The sequence below is a fragment of the Bos grunniens genome, chromosome 11, assembly GCF_055505025.1.
Source record: "Bos grunniens cultivar Pamir isolate PY7600 chromosome 11, Bosgru_T2T1.0, whole genome shotgun sequence".
Lineage (NCBI taxonomy): Eukaryota > Metazoa > Chordata > Mammalia > Artiodactyla > Bovidae > Bos > Bos grunniens.
In genome coordinates this window covers 101,570,757-101,593,937 of record NC_141175.1, presented here as the reverse complement: position 1 = coordinate 101,593,937, position 23,181 = coordinate 101,570,757, and the positions used below count along the sequence as shown (strand labels likewise).

Here is a 23,181-nt window from a genome sequence, read left to right as displayed (position 1 = left end):
CATATATATGTGCATATATGTATTAAATATGTATGTGTATATATATGAATATTAAAAGTGAAAGTGTTAGGTGCTCAGTCGTGTCCAACTCTTTGGAATCCCATGGACTGCAGCTCACCAGGCTCCTCTGTCCATGGAATTCTCCAAGCAAGAATACTGGAATGGGTAGCTATTCCCTTCTGCAGAGTATCTTCTCAACCCAGGGATTGAACCCAAGTCTCTCACATTTCAGGCAGATTGTTTACCATCTGAGTCACCAGGGAATCCCTATACATGAATATATATATAGATATAGATATATACACTTTTTCAGATTCTTTTCCGTTATAGATTATTACAAAATACTGAGTATTATTTTTTGTGCTATACAGTAGGTCCTTGTTGGTTATCTCTTTTATATGCAATAGTGTGTGTATGTTAATCTCAAACTCCTAATTTATTCCTCCCCACCACCAGGTTTCCCCTTTGGTAACCGTAAGTTTGTTTTCTAACTCAGGAATGAGTTAGAAACAACATTGTAAATCAACCATTCTTAAATTTTAAAAAACATAGGATAATGCCATTAGGACAATCTCGAGAGACTGCTGCCAGGATTCAATGAGATGACCATTCTGTTTTTGTTTTGTAAATAAATTCATTTATATCTTTTTCTTTTTAGATTCCACAGGTGATATCATTTGAGATTTGTCTTTGACTTGGTTCACTCAATATGATAACCTCTAGGTTCATCCGTGTTGCTGCAAATGGCATTATTTCATTCTTCCTTTGCCTGAGTAGTTTTTTGTTTTTGTTTTTTTGGCTGTGCTGGGTATTCATTGCTGCACAGGTTTTTCTCTAGTTGCAGCAAGTGCGGGCCACCCTCGAGTTGCGACACACAGGCTTCTCACTGCAGCGGCTTCTCGTTGTTGCCGAGCGTGGGCTCTAGGGCAGACATCAGTAGATGTGGCGTGTGGGCTCAGTAATTGCAGCTCCCAGGCTCTCGAGTGCAGGCCCAGTAGTTGTGGCACACGGGCGTAGCTGCTTCATGTCATATGGGATCTTCTCGGATCAGGGATTGAACCTGTGTTTCCTGCACTGGCAGGCAGAATCTTTACCACTTAGCCACCAGGGAAGGCTGGGGTGTATGTACCTTTTCAAATTATAGTTTTCTCCAGATATATGGCATCATTCTGTCTTAACAGAGGAGGAAATTGATACATAAAAGAGTTAAGTCTCAAGCGCACAGCTGGGACATGTGGAATCCAGGTTTGGAGCAAATCTAACCCAGAACTCATGTTCTTAACTTCAGTGCTTTGCTGCTCCCTACAAATCTAGCTGGAAATTGCACATTTAAATGCAAACACAGGCCTCTCCCTGGCATCTGGCATCCTGTAGGTCCACAGTGTTTGTTTCTGTACACATCCGGTGTCCTGGATGTTTAGGCACCAGGATGTTTAAGAGTGCCTTAGACTTAAGTCAAATGCAGACACACAGACATGGCAAGGACTGTGATGAAGGAACAGGCTTATACTCACAGGTCCCTGGACCTGCACACCACGAGATGCTCCAGGGCAGGCCAGGAGCAGAGCAGGCTGATGAAATGTGGGTAAGGGTGAGAGTTTCTGTGGAAAAGAGCAGAGCTTGGGCTTGGCTGGTTTGAATAATTTCAGCAGGCTTTGGGGGGTAAGGGCTTCCCTGGTGGCTCATCAGGAAAGAGTCTGCCTGCCAATGCAGGAGATGAGGGTTCGATCCCCGGATTGGGAATCTCCCCTGGAGAAGGAAATGACAACCCACTCTACTATTCTTGCCTGGGAAATCCTATGGACAGAGAAGCCTGGTGGGCTGTAGTCCTTGAGGGTCACAAAAGAGCTGGACACGACTAAGCAACCTAACAACTTGGGGTTAAGGGCTGTCCCCATTGCCTGGTCCTGGCATGATTTGGGCAGGTGGAGAGTGGCTTAGAGTGTGAGAGCGAGATGGAGATGTTTGGTGGGTATGAGCACTGGATGGATTGGTTTGCATCTGAAAAGTACACCAGAAGTGAGAGGTTTACTATCTCTAGGAGTTGTCTGACCCTGAGAGGAGCAGTCCCTCTAGCTCAGCCCTGCCCCCAAATTCAAAACATCAAATACAGAAACATAATTATTATACAGGCCACCCCACACAACTTTCCCAAGGTCCCAGGCAGGCACAGGGTAAGAGCAATATATAAAGGGTAGAAGGGATGACATCAGTTAATATCAGTTTTATTTTAATCAAATACCTGTTCATACTTTGCGGAGAAGGCAGTGGCACCCCACTCCAGTACTCTTGCCTGGAAAATTCCACGGATGGAGGGGCCCGGTGGGCTGCAGTCCATGGGGTTGCTAAGAGTCGGACATGACTGAGCAACTTCACTTTCCCTTTTCACTTTCACGCATTGAAGAAGGAAATGGCAACCCACTCCAGTGTTCTTGCCTGGAGAATCCCAGGGATGGGGGAGCCTGGTGGGCTGCCGTCTATGGGGTCACATAGAGTCGGACACGACTGAAGCGACTTAGCAGCAGCAGCAGCAGCTCATACTTTGAGGAACTGTTAATATATAGGAAACCCGACTTGGGTCCATTACCAGGAAAAGTCCTATTATTTCTGTAGGGCTGACTACTTTGAGGAGCATTGTCTGATTCTATTTGTTTTTTTTAATTTGTGTCTATGTTTATTTAACTTTGGCTGCACTGGGTCTTCACTGATGCGGGCGGGTTTTCTCTGCAATGAGCAGGGCTTGCTTTTTGCTGCAGGCCTGGGCTTCTCGTTGCTGTGGCCTCTCTTGTCGCAGAGCACAGGCTCTAGAGCGCTGGCCCGGTAGTTGTGGTCTGCAGGCTCAGCTGTCCCAAGGCATGTGAGATCTTCCCAGACCAGGGATTGAACCTGTATCCCCTGCATTGGCAGGCAGCTTACCAACCACTGAACCCACAGGAAGTCCCTGGTGAATTCTTTTCTGATGCCTGGAAAGAGGAAGTACTGCATTTACTCACCTGTGGACTCATCACCAGCCTTCCTGGGCCCACACAGTCCATGCCTGGCACATACGTGTGTACCTGATAGAGGCAGGTTGATGTAGACCGAGGCTCCAAATCCTCGGCCCTGGACACACAGGCGGTGGGCGAGGAGCCAGGATTTAGGCTAAAGACTTGTGACTCCAGGCGAGCTGAGGACAGAGTACTCCTTGACAGAGCCCAGAGTACACTCCAGAGATGGAGGGCAGCTTCCTGGAAGGCTCTTGCCATGTCTCTGGCCTTAAACCCAAAGTGAAGTTGAAATCCACTTTCATGTGTGCTGAGTGAAGTGGAGTGTGTACCTTCCGGTGCCCTGTGAGCTGTCTACACGGGCAGGCCTCCTGCCGAGTGCTGAGTGGTCAGGGACGTTGGTCCATTGGCTCCCCATTCAGCTCCCTTCCCACCTGGGCTCTCCAGGTGTTGGGAGGCCAGTGGCCCCCTTCCTGACATCCTTCTCAGGTCCCTCGCTTGCCCCTGCCACCCCACTCCGAGAACTGTCCCTGACACCCTCTCCCAGCCTAGACTAGCTTGTCTCACCAACCGTCTGATGGAACCTAGGCTGACAGGTGCTGACTGCTTCCCCAGGCTTGTATCTCTAGGAACCCTCAGGCCTTAAGGCAAAAGGCCCCCAGTGACATGTGTGGAGTGCAGGGCAGGGGAGAAAGGCTGGCACTGAGCCGGAGAGGAGACCCATACGTCATGTCGATGAAGATGCCATCTGCTTACCTGCTCAGGTCCTCTGGCTCTGTGACCCTGGGAGGCTGGAAGAGGGGCGGGCAGAGCACCCTGGCTCTGTTGACAAGCTTGAACCCTCTAACTGGATATTTCCAGGCTCACACATCCACTGTGCTACATCCCCCCTCCCCCACCCACGGACACAAATGTACCAACTGTTGCCTAAATGTGCTGTGTGCTAAGTCACTTCGTGTCCAGCTCTTTTTCGACCCCATGGACTGTAGCCAGTCAGGCTTCTCTGTCCATGGAATTTCCCAAGCAAGTATACTGGAGTGGGTTGCCATTCCCTTCTCCAGGGGATCTTCCCAACCCAGGGATGGAACCCACATTGCTAACATCTCCTGCATTGGCAGGTAGGCTTTTTTCCCTTTTCTATTCTTTTTACCACTAGAGCCACCTGAGAAGCCCAAATACTTGAGCAAAATGGCATGTCTTGGTCACTCCTTGGGACTCCATCATTTGCCACAGATGTTCTAAGGGACAGAGGGCAGGGCAGACAGGACTTCCCATCTTTAACCTAGATTTTTAATCACTGTGAAGACCGCTGTGTCAGGAAATGAGATGAGAAAGTATCAGTCATTTTCTTCGAATTGTTTCATTTGGGGGCAGTTTCTATCCTACTCCGTGAGAAGCTTCCAGAAGGAATCTGAGCTGGGCAATAGAACCGCTTGTCTCATCCTGTCCCCATAAAAAGTCCACTCTGTGACCCTGGCCCCGTGGCTTGGAGCCCCGGGGTGAACTGTTGGTCAGAGCAGCCTCCGGGCCACCTCTGCTCTGCCCACTGTTTCCAGAATAGAGTTGAAACAGAATCACTTCATCTGGGGCTATGTTTGTCTGGTCACAGATTTTTTTTTTTTAATGCTTCAAATAAATACCCCCCCAACCCCTAACCAAGCCCTGCTGCCCAGCCCTACATACTGACTGGGGAGGAACTGCCCCGGTGAGTTTCAAAGGTGTAGGAGTAGTCTTTGCTGGAAGGGCAGGTCCCAGTTCCTGAAAGAACTTGATGCTAGGAAGTAGGCTGTCCTCCCTGGGAGCCCAGCCTCCACCCCCAGATTTGGATCTCACTGTGCTTCGGACTGAAATCCAGAAAGCAGTGTTTCAGAAGTGGCTGGTACAGCTCCAAATAGGTCATCCTCAGTGAACATTCCACTCTGGGTTTTCCACGAACCACGCGGCAGAGGGTGCAAGTTTCCCTGCCCTCATTTCACCTACTCCCCTCTAACCATGGGGCTTCCCAGATGGCGCTAGAGATAAAGAACTTGTCTGCCAATGCAGAAGACATAAGGGACGCAGGTTCCATCCCTGGGTTGGGAAGATCCCCTGGAGAAGGGCATGGCAACCTACTCCAGTGTTCTTTGCCTGGAGAATCCCATGGACAGAGGAGCCTGGTGAGCTACAGTCCATGGAGTTGCAAAGAACTGGACACGACTGAAGCAACTTGTCAGGCACTCTCACCACACAAACAGATTTGAAATGCTGGCAGCAGTGCATGCTTTCCAGCTTTCGACACTTGATGCCGGTCTGCTCCGTGGGGTTTCTGTAGGTTGCCTCCTTTTCTGCCTTTGCGGTTTGGGGATTTTCGTTTCTTTGGTTTTTGGTTTTTCTCCTGAGCTGAACTAATTGAGACATCTCAGTGAAGGCAACCAGCCACCTGCCCACCAGACCTCACTGGTAGTGGGGACGTGCATTTCACACTAAAGGACAGCTTCCTGGAGGGAAGTCTGATCTCTCTGTCCCAGGCCCCCAAGAGTAAGAAACAGTATCCCTTCCACTGCACAGGGATGTACAGCATCCTTCTCCGGAAAGATCAGTGCTGCCAGATTAGATTGCAGAGGAATCAAGTTCACAATCAAGAACAAATTGTTACCCAAGGGCATCGTCCTGTGTGAGCATCTAATAAGATGGAGTGGTGAGGAATGGTCAGAACCACTATCAGCCCCATCTCTCTGCTTATTTCAGCCCTGACTGCAGGGAACTTTGTACGGGTTGTGCAATAATTGTGATTAAAACACACAAAAGATATGCACTTGGAGGATGGGACGAGGGCCTGTTCACTTCCCCAAGCACCCTATGATGAAGCCAACCATCTGGGGGAGATCTTGTTTATACCCTCACAAGTTTCTGACCCTGAGAAATATTCCTTTTAATTGATGAATACCAGGAGAGAGGAGAAACTCAATTAAGACTTATATTTGCCCATTAGATGATTTTTTTTTTCAGTCCAGCACACTGCAGACCCCCAGCTCCCTCATGTGGCTCTCAGTCTTTCTCTGATATCATTTTTCCACATGCCAGACAGAACTGGCAGAAGAAAAAGAAGAAACCACGCATTACCCCCAGCAGGTTGGGTGGTGGTCCAGGCTAAAAACCACACAGCATTCTTTTGCCGCTGCTCTGAGAGCCCGGTCCACTTTTTACAGCACATCATGGGAAGGATGCTGTGAAGAGAGAAAGAGAGTCTGGAAAGAGCAAGTAATTAGCAGGACATGATTTCTCATGAAAGTGCAGAAAAATTCCCTCCACATTGTAACACTCCAGCCCGAACGTTGTGGATGTTCATCACAAATGAAACTTAGGGACCTCATTGTTCCTTTAACAAACCTCCTCGCTGTCTGTTTCATGTCTTCCCAGACACCTACCAGCTTTTTTTTCGTTTGTTCCAAGAAGTGCGGGGAAAGCTATTTGTCACTCTGCTTGTATACTTATGGGCTTCCCTGGTGGCACAGTGGTGAAGAATCCACCTGCTGATGCAGGAGACACAAGAGACACACTTTCGATCCCTGAGTTGGGAAGATCTCCTGGAGAAGGAAATGGCAACTCACTCCAGTATTCTTGCCTGGAAAATTCCATGAACAGAAGAACCTGGTGGGCTATATTCCATGGGGCTGCAAAGAGTCGGACATGACTGAGCAACTACGCACACACATTTGCGTGCTATTGGGCTTCCTGGTGGCTGAGACGGTAAAGAATCCACTTGCAATGTGGAAGACCCAGGTCAGTCACTGGGCTGGGAAGATCCTCTGGAGGAGGGAATGGCAACCCACTCCAGTATTCTTGCCTGGAGAATCCTATGGACAGAGGAGCCTAGAGGGCTGTAGTCCATGGGGTTGCAAAGAGTCAGACACAACTGAGCAGCTAACACTTGTGGACTATTACTGTGTTTTCCTACAGTTACTGCAACTAAGTTATCGTCGGCAGGCCATCTCTGATCCAAATTCTCCACGGTGCCGTCCTGATGGCCGAATAGATGCCGAGGAGACAAGTTCCTCTTTCTCTCTTTCTTACTTGGCTGACCCTCCCTGTCACCCACTTCCTCCACCTTGCCCTTCGGAAGCAAGTTCTTGTCCTGCCACCCCCCTGAGGTCTCCCTGCCCCCACAGCATCCTTATCTCCTTGTCATGACTGATTTGGGGGGCTCACCTCTGTCATCAGGCAGACTGGGAAGACAACCCCAGATGCCAAGACATCATCATTCTTTTTTTTTTTAATTTTTTATTATTAATTGGAGGATAATTGCTTTACAATATTGGGTTGGTTTCTGTTATACACCAACATGAATCACCATAGGTATACATACATCCCCTCCCCCTTGAACTTCCCCCCCATTCCCCTTCCTATCCCACATCCCTGGGCTGACACAGAGCACCGGGTTAGAGCTCCCTGCATCATGCAGCAAACTCCCGCCGGCTGTCTGTCTTACAGATGGTGGTGCGTGTGTTTAGATGCTCCTCTCTCAGTCCATCCCCTCCTCTCCTTCCACACCGTTTCCATAAGTCTGTTCTCTAGTTTGCGCCTCCACTGCTGCCCTGCAGACAGGTTCATCCTTTTAGACTCCCTGTATATGCACTAATATTGTCCTCCATTGAACCTTGGGGTTCTCTTGGTTTTGGAATCCTGAGAATTTGAGCCCAAGGAAAAATTCTTTTAGGATCTCTGAAATCAGAGACTTCAGTGCTGAACGATCCGTGAGCAAAGAAGGGACTTGATAACCCCTTGATCCTTTCAACATCCTGCATCTCCCCAAGCATGAGGCCCATGACAGGTGCCTGGCTGTTTTCCACAGAGCCGTGATGCCTGTGCGTGCTGGTTTACGGCTGCTTCTCACCCAGGCGTCCTTCTGACCAGTGTTAATGCCTCAGAGGGCAGTGAGCCAGCCCGAGCACCCTGGAACCAGAACCGTGTTGTGGGCCAGCCTCCCACAGCCCACAGGCCACCAGCAGCAGCAGGCTGGGCTGCGGAAGGGAAGCCAACCAGGAGTCTCAAGGTCTGCGCATCAATTGCTGGTTAGGATCTGAAGGTCTCTTCCCAGATTGGACTTTAAGCTGTGGTGCAGTGTGAGGTGGAAGATCATCTCGAGAGAGAGTCATTGAGTAAACGTGTGGGCAAGACTCCTGCTCAGAGCTGGAGACAGAACCAGCCCCACCCAAACCCCACCACTGCCCCAGTTCCCACTGTGGGGAAAGCTAGCTCTTCAGCTTTGGGTTTTTGATTAAGATCACTTATTTTTCTGATACTATAGGAGTTATTTATTCACTATACACAGAACACATTGTTGTTTAGTTGCTAAGTCATGTCCGACTCTGTGACCCCATGGACTGTAGCCCGCCAGGCTCCTCTGTCCATGGGATTCTCCAGGCAAGAATACTGGAGTGGGGTGCCATTTCCTCCTCCAGGGGATCTTTCTGACCCAGGAATCGATCCCACATCTCCTGACTGGCAGATGGATTCTTTACCACAGAGCCAGCAAGGAAGCCCATACACAGAACATGTCCCCTATAAAATGTACAGAAAATAACTAAAAAATATAATTTGGTGAACATGTTCTCAGTTAGAGAACATACTGATACTAAATCAGTTGGGAATAATTGTTTTCCTCAAAATAATCTAGTTATAGTACCCAGAGTCTCCTTTACATCTGATGCAAAGTTCAGAGGGGCTTCCCTCCTAGCTCAGTTGGTAAAGAATCTGTCTGCAATGAAGAAGACCTGGGTTCAATTCCTGGGTGGGGAAGATCCCCTGGAGAAGGAAATGGTTACCCACTCCAGTATTCTTGCCTGAAGAATCCCATGGACAGAGGAGTCTGGCAGGCTACAATCCATGGGGTCGCAAGAGTCAGACATGACTTGGCGACTAAACCACCAAACCACCACTACCAAAGTTCAGTACTGATTTGGGGGACTATTTCCTAATATGTTGTATGAGGAGGCAGAGTTCACAATTAAATATGACTCTAGTACGTTACACAGAAGACCTGGGTTCGATCCCTGGATCAGGAAGATCTTCTGGAGAAGGGAATGGCAATCGATTCCAGTATTCTTGCCTGGAGAATTCCATGCAGCCTAGTGGGCTACAGTCCCTGGGATCACAAAGAGTCAGACACGACTGACCAACTAACACTACTACTAATATATTACAGTCCCTGCACACAAGAAATCGGTTTGTTACAGATGAAAACAAGTCATTCTTTGATTATTTGTGTTAATGGGATGCAAAGAAATACTGGGTAATTTTAAATGGCAAATAACCACAAAATGACTTATCTTTTGATAGTGTACTGGGTTTTATTATTATACAGGATATAAATGGGGTAAGATGTTTTTGTGAATAATACATCTCAAACAAAACAATGAAAATGAGGCCACCCTGCAATGATTCACAGGATTGTACTCAGACCACTGTTGACTAACTCTGGGATGTGGGGCAGGAATTAATCACTTCCGTGTCTGTCGTCGGTTAGTGCTGTGTGTTTGCTGGTGGCAGGGAAAGGAGAAGTCTGGAAAGGGACACAAATCTGATAAGACAGGACTTTGCCTTCCTTGAGTGGTGAATCCTTCTGAGAGGCTCTCGAAGCCAAGTGTAATTAGATCTATTTTTTCCTCTGACTAAAGTTGAAACAACTAATTAAGTCCTTAATTAATGTTTTTCAACCACCTTGGGAAGTGCCAGAGAAGTTACTCTAAGTGTTCCCTATTACTCAGAGGTCCCTGGGCACAGCCTCCTTCTGTTGACTCTAGAATATGTGAGAAAGCTCATGCTGGGAGGACAAGTCATTTCAGAGGCTTTCAGTTCACAAAACGAGGACAGTGTCTTCTTCCCCCTGGTTTCCCCCAAGCTTTTCTCCTTGCCCTCTGTTACAACTTCATCTTCATTTATTTTCACCTTTGCTCAAGACTTCATCTGCTTAAGGCTTCTGGGGGTGGAAGCTTGTTTAGAAAAGGAGTTTGTTCAGTTTCAAGCCCCTCTGTAAAGTATCCAACTTATCAAGTGCAGACTCTGAGCAATCATGAGACGTCCCTCCTGGGGTGCATTTTCTTCTTTAAAGCCTTCAAAGTGATAAGACGACTGGTAAAAACCACCTTGGGAGGCAGTCAGGCCAATGGCAAGGTCTGCAAAACACCCACTTCTTTTCCACTATCTGAGGCTCTACCCCTTGAAGAAGTTATTGGGGGCTGGCGTTCACTACCCCTTCCTCCTCACAGTAAATCACCCAGGGAGGTGCTTACTGACATGAATTTAGCAGTCGAAAAGATCACTCAAGCTAGTCTGTGGTTTGTGTGTGTGCGGGCTATTGTCTGACTCTGCAACCCCATGAACTGTAGCCCACCAGGCTCCTCTGTCCATGGAATTCTCCAGGCGAGAATACTGGAGTGGGTTGCCATTTCCTACTCCAGGGGATCTTCCCAACCCAGGGATCAAACTATGTCTCCTGGCCCAGGCAGGCAGATTCCTTGTCACTGCACCACTGGGAAGACCAGGTCATAGTGTAGAGAGTTTCTCTTAAATTCTTGGGATGTCCTCAGATGTTCGTTTGGAAGGTCCTGCTATTCTGAAAGAGAAGAGAGGATTTTATTAGGTTTTAATCTGGCAGGCAATGTCTCTAGATTCAGGCAGAGAGGATCTTTCACATCTGGGAAATTTTTAAATGTCTTTTTTTAATGACCAGATGTTCACATCTGCAGACCCTTCCCTTGTGTGGGCTTGTTCTCCTTTCCCTTGGTGACTTCCTTGGCCCACCCGACAAATTAATCTGCAATGATCTAAGCCAGAGACCGACAGATGTAAATTCTCTCGGGCCCACTCTGTTTTGTTTTCCTCACTTTATATTCGTGTTTGGAAACATTTATTAGTATTTATGTGAAGGCATTCAGAGACTATGTTTGGTAAAATGAGTGTGTTCCTGTTGGTGGGTAGCTGACCGCTGTAGATAGAAGATCTAGTATAGATGGTTTCACTTAGAAACCTGTAAACATAGAAAACAAAAAATTACTGGAAAGCCAAAGAGCGTCTTACAGATTTCTTTTCAGAAAACAGTTTTATGATGTTCTCAAATTGGAAAACATGGCTCTGTCTGAATCTACAAGCTCAGAAATATGCAGGATATAATCCACTACATTTTAAAAAGAAAGAGGTAATGTAGATTATCTAGAATAATAATCCTCAACCCTGGCTGCATGTTAGTAAATTGGGGGAGGTTTTTTTGTTTTTTTAAAGAAACATCTTAGGGACTTTCCCTGTTCACGGTTAAGCTTTGACCTTCCAGTCCAGGGGTGCAGGTTTGATCCCTGGCTGGGGAACTAATATCCTAGGTGCCTCTTGACCAAAAAAAAAAAAAAAAATCAAAACATACAACAGAAGCAATATTGTAACAAATTCGATAAAAACTTTAAGAAAATAAAGAAAAAATTTAATTTTTTTACTGACTTTTTAAGACCCAATTTTATTTTATTTTTTAAAATGTTTTGGCCGCATGGCGTGCAGGATCTTAGTTCCTGATCAAACCCACGACCCCTGCATTGAAAGTGTGGGATCCTAACCACTGGACCACCAGGGAAGTCTCTGGGGAAACTTCATAAAGTGTTGCTGCCCGGGCTTCACCCCGAGTTTCTGAAGTAGCTGATCTGGGCTGGGGGCAATCGTGTATCTGGTTCTGGGGAATCTGGAGAGAATTCCGTGTACCTGATAGGTTGACGTTTCTCCTATTGAACTCTTTCTTCCACCCAGCAAACTCCACTGAAAAGAGCAAGAAGTTTTCTCTGGAAGGTGAAGCCGTTTTTCACAGTCACCCTGAGGACAGGTGTACTGCTCCTAGGGAGGTGGCTAGTAATGCCAAGTGGTATCTCCCCCGGGCCTCTGGGGGCCTGGCCTCAGCATCATGGTGGGCTGGAGCCCAGAACAGCCCCTTCTCGGTCCTGTTAGAACCAGGGCTTGAAGTCCTAAGACCTGGGTGGAAACCCTGCTCCACCATTTCAACTCTGAGTGAGCTCAGTTGATATACACAAGCCTCCTAGACCTTGGGTTCCTCATTTATATAAGGATAAGGAAAGCCAGCCTTCCCGGCCTGTGAGAACACATAAGACACAATGAATGGGTTTTGTCACCTGGGCAGTGAGTTCTGTTGTGGATGCTGTGTAACTGGGGAGGTCACTGTGAATCCTGAGCTAGCTCCTCAGTCAAATCTTGCATCAACCTGGGCTCTGAGGTGGTTCAGGGCACAATCTCTTGAATCCCAGGTAGGCCAACCCAGGGTCAAGACCCACTAGTTCCCCTGTAGTAGTAGTAGTATTGGTTACTTAGTCATGTCCAGCTCTTCGTGACTCAGTGGACTATAGCTCATGCTCAACCAGGCTCCTCTGTCCATGGGATTCTCCAGGCAAGAATACTGGAGGGGGTAGCATTCCCTTCTCCAGGGGATCTCCTCAACCCAGGGATCGAACCTGGGTGTCCTGCATTGCAGGCAGATTCTTTACCCTCTGAGCCACCATACTTCCCCTGAGCCCATCAGTATCAGAACACCATCTAACAATGCAGCTCACCCTTAAGACACAAGCTGATGTGTGCGTCCAGACCCTCCTGCATTGTGGGGCTGTGTGCTGGTCTGGCAGAGGATTTTTTCCCAGCGCAGTAACCTCCATGGCTGCAGGACTAGTGGCAGTGGGAGGCAGAGTTGTGTGTTGTTGTTTAGTCACTACTTCACGTCCGACTCTCTGTGACCCCGTGGACGGTAGCCCACCAGGGTCCTCTGTCCATGGGATTTTCCAGGCAAGAATACTGGAGTGGGTTGCCATTTCCTCCTCCAGGGGATCTTCCTGACCTAGGGATCGAACCCACATCTCCTGCACTGGCAGGTGGATTCTTTACCACTGAGCCACCTGGGAAGCCCTAGTTGTGCGTTACTGACTCAAATTCCAGCTCTGTCTGGCCTTGTGCCCAATGCTTCCCAGTCTGAGCCTCAGGTTCCCATACAGTGGGGGTAAGAATAGCACTTGACATCCCCAAGTTGCTGTGAGAATGAAACGGCTGATGGACCTGAGGCCGCTTGGTGGTGCCCGGCGGGGCTGGCCCCACACCATCTAGGGCTGACCTCACACCAGCTAGGGCTGACCTGTGTCTCCTCCCCTCCACCAGTGCCCAGCCCCTCTTGTAATGGCTTTGATGGCGCCCTTTCAAGGCCCTGCCGAGTGCCCTTGGGGAAGGAAGTCTGCTTCATTGCCACCGTTCGCCTGGCCACACCACAGTTCTTAAAGGCAAGTACCCAGAGAGGATTTATCTTGCAGAACAAATACCCCCAAGTCACCTTGTGTGGCAGGTAATTCCTTGTCTTTCTGTGAAAGAAGATTTCAATGAGCTCATCACCGACTCTGAGAATGTTCAGTATCTGATTTCTGTACAGCAACAGCCCCACAAACTCTTTCCCCAAGCCTCAGTTTCCTAAAAATACCAGAGCGGGTAGCCATTCCCTTCTCCAGGGGATCTTCCTGACACAGAAATCAAATCCAGGTCTCCCAGATTGCAGGCACAGTCTTTACCTGGAAAGCCCCTCTTTCGGACTTCATGGACTGTAGCCTGCCAGTGTCCTCTGTCCATGGGATTCTCCAGGCAAGAATACTGGAGTGTGTAGCCATGCCCTCCTCGAGGGGATTTTGTTTGAAGGCAGTGAATCACGGGGGCAGAAAAGGGTCTTCCAGAACTCCATAAACCTTCCTACCCTTCACATGTATGTTGACACCAATCAGCGTGGGCAGAGGTAAAACCTGTCAGACAGTGCTCTGGACTCCCATCTGTAATTTCTTTCCCTTGGATGGGGTGAATGTTGAGTTAAGTTACTCATTCAAATTCAGATGAAAAGCCATTTTCCATGTGTTTACCACATGTCTAGATGATAGGAAGGGAGGGGTATGACATTCTGGCTCTCAGACCTTTTTCCCCAGCTCGTGAAATAAATTTAGCAGCCGCTAATACCGAAATTAGCTGCTGATGAGGAGGTTTGGTCCAACACAACTTGGAAACTCGCTCTAAGTGCTTTTCACTTTTGTTGCCGACCATGTGTTCTTGACACAGCCAGGGGTGGGGGGTGAGAATCTGGCACCCCGAGTCATATTTTTCCTCCCTTTCAATACAGGAAATGTGCATCGTTGACGAACCTTTAGAGGAATTCACTTCAAGGCATAGCTTGGAATGGAAATTTTTATTTCTGGATCACAGGTTTGTGAAAAGAAAAACACATTTGGGTTGGGTGCTTTTTCAAGCGCTTATTTCCAGGAGCCAGGCTGTCCTTGGGGGACAGAATTCAGACCTGGTCCTCTCTCGTGGTGGGGAAAGTGCTTGCTGGCCAAAGGGCTGGGATCTCCCTCCACTGCATTTGTCCCATCTGTGGATATGTCCTGGGTTGGGTCAGAGCATCTCAGGAGAGCCACACACCCCCGCTGGAGACATCTCTGGGACACCCCCGCCTGCCCCACCCCCATCCCACTCAGGACCCTCACCAGCTCCCATTAGGCAAGGCAAGATGTGAAGGAAGCTCTCATTTATTTCCTTCAACACCCTTCCGTCCCTTTAGACCAATCTTCTTTCTTTCTTGTGTTACATTTTTTCATAGTTGAAGAACTAACAATCTCCCCTTCCTGCCCTTTGATTTTTTTTTATGACACTTTAGAATTGGGCTGACTCCATGCATAGCTGTTTTTAATTATTCAGCAGTAATAACATTTGTGATCACTGGGGCCAGTTTAGGTCGAGGGAACCAAGGGTCTAATGCCAAAAAATGTGAGCACTTTGGAAAACACCGCCTCTCTGGTTTTGACCATTGCCAAATGGTTTTTTCTGTGTTTATTCTTGAGAAATGAGGCCCCTGGGTTGATCAAGAAACATGCAAACTGCCCCTGGATTGGCCACTACAGGAAGCCCGCAGGGCTGATGAAGACCCCCCTACCAACTGTCCTTGCAGAGCCCCTCCTATCATAGGGTACCTGCCTTTTGAAGTCCTGGGAACCTCGGGCTACGACTACTACCACGTGGATGACCTGGAGCTCCTAGCTAGGTGCCACCAGCACCGTGAGTAACCCTGCCAACCACCCAGCTCCCCTCCTGAGGACCTCCATTCTCTCCCTGCAGCCCTGACAGTGGGACTCGTAGGCTCTGCCAGTTGACGCATTACTTGGTTCCTTCTGAGGCCAAGAATTTTGCCCTCTCTGAGATGATCAAGTTGTGGTCCTTGTTGGGGATCCTTGTCTAGATTCCCCTGTGTTTTGTTTGCACCTGGAATTGACTTTGATCTGTGTGCTTCCTCCCCCAGCCCCTTCCCAGCTCCCCTCAGCAATGCAAACTATTTGATCTTTTTTTGCTTTTTAAATAGTCTGATAACTATTATTTTATTTATTTATTTGGGGGCTTTCTCTAGTTATGGCAAGCGGGGGCTACTCTCTAGCTGTGGTACTCGGACTTCTCATTTCGGTGGCTTCTCTGGTTGCAGAGCACAGGCTCTTGGGCACACAGGCTTCAGTAGTTGCAGCTCTTGGAGCTTAATTGCCCGTGGCATGTGGAATCTTCCCAGACCAGGGATCAAACCTGTGTCCCCTGCATTGGCAGGTAGATTCTTAATCACTGGACCACCAGGGAAGTCCCACAAATATTATTTTACTGGCAGATTCAGTGCCTCCTTTTGTTGCTTTGGTCTCCTGTTTAGGCTTTCTCTTGACCGCTAGCATGTAAAGAGGAGCTAAAATCCAGGCACTGAGACAGTGCACCCCAGCTGCTCCTCTTTCCTGGACCCGTGGTCCAGCTTTCTGCCCTGCCCAGGCCTAACCCAGCAGCATCTGTGTGTACCGGGTACCCCCAAGGAAGCCGCAACTTAACCATAGGAGCCCTGCGTGGTGGTGTGCAGTGGAAGCCCCTGTGGCTGATCCTCTGTATAGAGCCATGTAGACCAAGGATGCTCAGCTGGCTGGCAGCCAGAGCATCCATCCAGAGGCTGCTGGCTGTCAGGTCTGTTTTCGGTCCAGTTCTCCCAGCATCTGGATGGTCTCTCCCACAACTCCAAAGACAGCTCCAGCTGCAGCAGGATGGTGAGCCCCAGGAAAACCAGGGCTTTTTTTTTTTTTATGCACACTTCTTCAACAGATTTATTTCTTTAAAGGAATGGATTTTGAAGAGAAAAAACATGGGGCAGAGAGGTATGAATAGAAAATAAATACAAATGTAAGATGTTTTGCTAATTGCTTAATAACCACAAACTAGTACAGAGAATGGCCTGTACAAAACACCATAAAGGTTCAAAGATGGAGGAGTTCCCTGAGGCAAGGCTGAAGACCACAGTCTCTGGTATTTGGAATTTAGGCTGCAGTCCTTGTTTTTGGATGGATCACTGGCTGTGTGGCACAGTCCATGCTTTTAACCAGATTTGAACAGGAGAATGGCCACTTGGCCCAGGTAGGAGTAGATGAAGTGTTTGGTTTCATGTGTCACATAACTACCGAAGTTCCTCCCCATGATGCAGTGCCGGGTGGGGTTGTGCTTCTTGTCAAACTTCTTCTTGATATGGGTCGCAATGTCGTTCTCTATATTATATTTCTCCAGTGCCTGAATTGCACACTCCACCAAGTCCTGTTGCATCTCCTCCAACATATCAGCGTTCTTGATCGTGGCCTTTTGGTCACACATGGTTAACAAGGAGCAGGGGCTGGCCGACTGCAATGGTCTCCTAGGGGAGGGGCTCATGAAGCGCATGCCCAAATAGAGAGGCCGTCACTACCAAAGCTGTGGCGCATATCGAAAACCACGGCTTCTTCTTTTTTTTTTTTTAACTTTACAATATTGTATTGGTTTTGCCATACATTGACATGAATCCGCCATGGGTGTACATGTGTTCCCCATCCTGAACCCCCCTCCCAGCTCCCTCCCCATCCCATCCCTCTGGGTCATCCCAGTGCACCAGCCCCAAGCACTCTGTATCATGCATCAAACCTGGACTGGCAATTCGTTTCACATGTGATAATTTACATGTTTTAATGCCATTCTCCCAAATCATCCCCCCCTCCCTCTCCCACAGAGTCCAAAAGACTGTTCTATACATCTGTGTCTCTTTTGCTGTCTTGCATACAGTGTTATCATTACCATCTTTCTAAATTCCATATATATGCGTTAGTATACTGTATTGGTGTTTTTCTTTCTGGCTTACTTCAATCTGTATAATAGGCTCCAGTTTCATCTACCTCATTAGAACTGATTCAAATGTATTCTTTTTAATGGCTGAGTAATATTCCATTGTGTATATGTACCACAGCTTTCTTATCTATTCATCTGCTGATGGACATCTAGGTTGCTTCCATGTCCTGGCTATTATAAACAGTGCTGTGATGAACATTGGAGTACATATGTCTCTTTCAGTTCTGGTTTCCTCAGTGTGTATGCCCAGCAGTGGGATTGCTGGATCATAAGGCAGTTCTATTTCCAGTTTTTTAAGGAATCTCCACACTGTTCTCCATAGTGGCTGTACTAGTTTGCATTCCCACCAACAGTGTAAGAGGGTTCCCTTTTCTCCACACCCTGTTCAGCATTTATTGCTTGTAGACTTTTGGATAGCAGCCATTCTGACTGGTGTGAAATGGTACCTCATTGTGGTTTTGATTTGCATTTCTCTGATAATGAGTGATGTTGAGCATCGTTTTATGTGTTTGTTAGCCATCTGTATGTCTTCTTTAGAGAAATGTCTGTTTAGTTCTTTGGCCCATTTTTTGATTGGGTCGTTTATTTTTCTGGAATTGAGCTGCAGGAGTTGCTTGTATATTTTTGAGATTAATTCTTTGTCCATTGCTTCATTTGCTATTATTTTCTCCCATTCTGAAGGCTGTTTTTCACCTTGCTTATAGTTTCCTTTGTTGTGCAGAAGTTTTTAATTTTAATTAGGTCCCATTTGTTTATTTTTGCTTTTATTTCCAATATTCTTGGAGGTGGGTCATAGAGGATCCTGCTGTGGTTTATGTCGGAGAGTGTTTTGCCTATGTTTTCCTCTAGAAGTTTTATAGTTTCTGGTCTTACATTTAGATCTTTAATCCATTTTGAGTTTGTTTTTGTGTATGGTGTTAGAAAGTGATCTAGTTTCATTCTTTTACAAGTGGTTGACCAGTTTTCCCAGCACCACTTGTTAAAGAGATTGTCTTTTCTCCATTGTATATTCTTGCCTCCTTTTTCAAAGATAAGGTGTCCATAGGTGTGTGGGTTTATTTCTGGTCTTTCTATTTTGTTCCATTGATCTATATTTCTGTCTTTGTGCCAGTACATACTGTTTTGATGACTGTGGCTTTGTAGTAGAGCCTGAAGTCAGGCAGGTTGATTCCTCCAGTTCCATTCTTCTTTCTCAAGATTGCTTTGGCTATTTGAGGTTTTTTTGTATTTCCATGCAAATTGTGAAATTATTTGTTCTAGTTCTCTGAAAAATACTGTTGGTAGCCTGATAGGGATTGCACTGAATCTAAAGATTGCTTTGAATCTATAGATTGCTTTCTTCTGATCCATGAACACGGTATATTTCTCCATCTATTTGTGTCCTCTTTGACTTCTTTCTCCAGTGTTTTATAGTTTTCTATATATAAGTCTTTTGTTTCTTTAGGTAGATATATTCCTAAGTATTTTATTCTTTTCATTGCAATGGTGAATGGAACTATTGCCTTAATTAAACTCCCAGTTGAAGATTCTGCCTGGATTTAAGGCTCTCTTAAGCTTTTGAGCATTTGGGGAAGCAGGAGGATCATCCCTCCATTGTTTCAGAATTCATGACCATTTCCTGTGATCTTCTTTTTAAATTTGTTTCTCAAGTGGAGGGACATTGCTTTACAATGTTGTTGTGTTGATTTCTGCTGTACAGCAACTCAAATCAGCCATAATTATATACATGTCCCCTCCCTCTTGAGCCTCCCTCCCCGCCCCCATCCCACTCCTCTAGGTCAATCACAGAGCACCGAGCTGGGCTCCCTGTGTTATGTAGCAACTTCCCACCAGCTCTCTACTTCACACGTGGCAGTTGATGGTCACTTAAGAGCCATCACTACTGGGGAAATGACCACTGTCATTTTGAAAGCTGGTGTTGTTAAAAGTGACTGTGGGAGGAAAGGGTCCTTGTGTCTTAATGCTGGTTATATGCTGACTCCGTCTTCCACTCACAGTGATGCAGTTTGGCAAAGGGAAGTCGTGCTGCTACAGGTTTCTAACCAAAGGCCAGCAGTGGATTTGGCTCCAGACCCACTACTACATCACCTACCACCAGTGGAACTCCAAGCCCGAGTTCATCGTGTGCACACACTCGGTGGTCAGGTGCGGGCCAGGGGCTGGGAGGGTGGGCGGGCCAGGGGCTGGGAGGGTGGGCATCCTTAGGGGTCCCCAGCAGGTGGCTCAGAGCCCCAGTATCCTTAGGGGTCCCCAGTTCTGAGGAGTGAGCCCGGGCCTGAGTTCTGCAGCAGGACTCTGCTCGCAGTGAGCAGACTAATCCCCAGAAGCCAGCTTCTTCCTAGCCCACACTCAGCCCTGGCCTCCCAGGGCTGAGACTTCCTCCCAGGGCCCCGCCAGGCCCCTCTGACAGCCTCACTGAGCTCTTCCAGGCAACCAGGATGTTCTTCCGTAAATTACTGCTTCAGTGACCTACTTACATATTTTCCCTCATCTCCATCCGGCCCCCAGCCTTCCCTTGTCACTGGTAGGAAAAGAAAATTAAAATTTTGCCTCTGAATAACTCAGAGACATAGTCCCTCCTGCCACCCCTCCCCCTTTTTTGAATGCCTCAAAAACTACTGATGGCAACCAAGGCAGGGTGGTACAAGAGCCAGAGGGTTCCTGGTGGCTCCCTGACCTCAGGGAGAGGTTACCTGCCCCAGCCCCATGTGGGTGGCAGGGCTTCCAAGGGAGGAAGCAGATCCAGTGTTTGCTAGACACTGCCTGTGTAGGGTCACAGTTCCCAAAGGTAAAGGGGAAATGCTGTTTGGGTTTTTTTCCCCAAGTACAAAAATTTTAAGAACATAAATTAGTTTTAAGCTGGTCTAGAGGAGAGCTTTTGAGGAGAGCAATGAAAGAAAGGTTAGAAGGATCACATTATATATAGGTATCAATACAGAACAAATAGATGATAGATAACAGATATATGATAGATCGAGATATACATATACATACGTATTGTTACGTACATGTACATAAGAAATGGATGATTGTCAGCAGATAGTGGGTAGTTAGGTAAATGGATAGAGCAATAGATGATAGATAGATGAATAGATAGATAGTTGATTGATAGATGATAGATGACTGGTTGATTGATAGATAGATAATAGATGGATGGATAGATACTATCCATATACACTTACTTATCTATTCTATCAGGCAAAACATTCAATTTGTTTTTTCCATAAGATCTCTAGAAAACCTGAACAAGCTTTTTGGCCAAGCCAGTACACACACACACTCACACACATGTAAATCCCTCCTCTTTAGTAAGTGAGGAAAGAGGAAGGATAAGAAATGCAGGTAATTCTAGGCCAGTGACCCTGATCATCACGTACATGCCCACCCCCAGGGGGACCTGACCCTGACTTCCCAGACCACCCCTGGGCATGTCAGCAGCCAGTGTTTTTTGATTCCATGTCCAGCCTCCACACCCCCCACCCCCCACAACTGCCTGGCCCTTTGCCAGGGGGTCCTCTTGTCCCCAGGTAAGACTGAACATCGTCAACACCTTGCTCCTCAGAGTCTGATTTCTGGTCTATCTTCTCAGATCCCAGAATGAGATTCTCAGAGAAAGTAGGGAGCAACCAACAGAGAATGAAGTCACAGGTGTCCCCGAGGCGCAGAAGCCACCACTGCTCCCCAGGCCCAATACCCAGCCCACAGCTCTATAGTCAGTGCAAAAGCCACAGCTGGGTCACTCGGCTATCACCACTCTGAGTTATTTCCCCATACCATTCAAAGAGTGGGTCCATAGACTAATTGGCCATCTGGGTCTGGCTAGTTCTAGGTTTGGTCAAACGAAAACTTCTGGAAGTTTTATAGTCTGTAATTGTAGTCTGTAATTACTAAAAAAAAAAAAAAAATTTATATATTGCTTCCTCCTGTGCATAGTCCAAACTGCGTAGGTCTCCAGTAAGTCTTCTAATTATTTGAAGGCTGAGGCTCATCGTATTAATGAAAATAGGTTTCTAAAGACAATTGTGCGTGGGGGTTTCTGGGTAGGATGGGTCAAGATCAGTAAAAAGAGAAAAGAACAACAACAACAAAGGAAAGTGTAGGCAACAACATCCTGGAAAGGAAAATGTTCTTTTTTATGTGTTTAAAGTTTTTTTTATGATTTTTTTTTCTTTTGGCTGTGCCTCACAGCTTGTGGGGTCCATTCCCTTCTCCAGGGGATCTTCCCAACCCAAGGATCGAACTCATGTCTCCCATATTGCAGGCAGATTCTCTACCGTTTGAGCCACCAGGGAAGCTCCTTAGTTCCCTGAAGTGAAGTCACTTAGTCATGTCCGACTCTTTGCAACCCTGTGGACTGTAGCCTACCAGGCTTATCCATCCATGGGATTTTCCAGGCAAGAGTACTGGAGTGGGTTGCCATTGCCTTCTCCAGGAGATCCTCCCATCCCAGGGATTGAACCCGGGTCTCCCACATCGTAGGCAGATGCTTTACCATCTGAGCCACCAGGGAAGTTCCCTGACCGGGGATAAAACCCGGGCCCCCTGAAGTGGAAGTGTGGAGTCCCAGCCCCTGGATCACCAGGCAAATCCCAGAAAGGAAGTCACTCTGAATGTCACAGTACAAGTGACTCCTGTGGAATGTAGGCCCAGGAAGAAACCCCACCCCCAAACAAGTAACTGGGCCAGCCTTGCTAGTGGCTGACCTGGGAGAGGGTGTCACACAGCCCTCTTTGCTGGTGTCATCCCGGGACGTCCCCCCTCCAGCTGTGGTCTCTTGATTTCCTGAGCAGTTACGCCGAGGTCCGGGTGGAGAGGAGGCAGGAATTGGCGCTGGAGGACCCGCTGCTGGAGACCGTCCACCCTTCGGCACTGAAGGTAATCTGATCCCCAGCAGAGAGGAAGGCAAAGTTTGACTGAGTAGAATCTTTCATGAGTTGTGATCATAAAAACAGTAATACCTGAAGCAGCAGGTCATGTTTTTTGAGCTCTTGCTATGTTCCCAGTACTCTTCAATGTAATTTGAGGGGTATTTGCTTACGTGTCCCTTATTGAGGTTCCTGCAAGGTGGGCACCGTCAGTGTCCTTCAGGTGAGACTGAGCGTACTGTGGATGCAGATAACATATCTGAGGTCATGGAGACTGGGAACTCACAGAGCTGTGTGAGAAAACAGCCTCTCGACTCAAAGCAGGGTTTGGTGACCTTCCAGCCTTAAAAGAACAACTGTGCAGGCAAACCTCGGACATACTGCAGGTTCCAGACCACCACAGTAAAGTGAATATCGCCACAAAGCAAATCACATTACCTTTTTTTGGTTTCCTAGTGGATATAAAAGATACGTCGACCCTATTCTGTAGTCTGTTAAGTGTGCAAGTGAAACTTAGTTCCTCAGTCATGTCTGACTCTTTGCAAACCCATGGACTGTAGCCCACCGGGCTCCTCTGTCCATGGAATTCTCCAGGCAAGAATACTAGAGTGGGTTGCCATGCCCTCCTCCAGGGGATCATCCCAACCCAGGGATCAAACCCAGGTCTCCTGCATTGCAGGCAGATTCTTTACTGTCTGAGCCACCAGGGGAAGCCCAGTTGTTTTTTTTTTTGTTTGTTTGTTTTTAATGGCATACCTTAATTTTAAAAAGTGAGAAATAGATTTAAGGGCCTAGATCTGATAGACAGAGTGCCTGATGAGCTATAGAATGAGGTTCGTGACATTGTACAGGAGACCGGGATCAAGACCATCCCCATGGAAAAGAAATGCAAAAAAGCAAAATGGCTGTGTGGGGAGGCCTTACAAATAGCTGTTAAAAGAAGAGAAGTGAAAAGCAAAGGAGAAAAGGAAAGATATAAACATCTGAATTCAGAGTTCCAAAGAATAGCAAGAAGAGATAAGAAAGCCTTCTTCGGCGATCAATGCAAAGAAATAGAGGAAAACAACAGAATGGGAAAGACTAGAGATCTCTTCAAGAAAATCAGAGATACCAAAGGAACATTT

The 23,181-nt window shown here is 47.2% G+C and overlaps 1 protein-coding gene and 1 pseudogene across 6 annotated transcripts in view; one reads left to right on the top strand and one right to left on the bottom strand.

Annotated features, from left to right (window-relative positions):
• Positions 1-23,181, top strand: part of NPAS2 (neuronal PAS domain protein 2) — a 199,093-nt gene that overhangs the window by 140,209 nt on the left and 35,703 nt on the right. For 4 of the 6 annotated variants that reach the window (XM_086327933.1, XM_086327932.1, XM_086327931.1 and 1 more), the window contains exons 8-12: positions 13,158-13,276; positions 14,152-14,234; positions 14,977-15,083; positions 19,190-19,337; positions 21,983-22,067. In XM_086327933.1, the coding sequence (XP_086184059.1) occupies positions 13,158-13,276; positions 14,152-14,234; positions 14,977-15,083; positions 19,190-19,337; positions 21,983-22,067 (542 nt within the window). The remainder of the gene's footprint in view (positions 1-13,157; positions 13,277-14,151; positions 14,235-14,976; positions 15,084-19,189; positions 19,338-21,982; positions 22,068-23,181) is intronic. The other 2 variants (XR_015137371.1, XM_086327935.1) reach the window with 2 other exon arrangements.
• LOC147363700 (dynein light chain 1, cytoplasmic pseudogene) lies at positions 16,355-16,754 on the bottom strand (annotated as a pseudogene).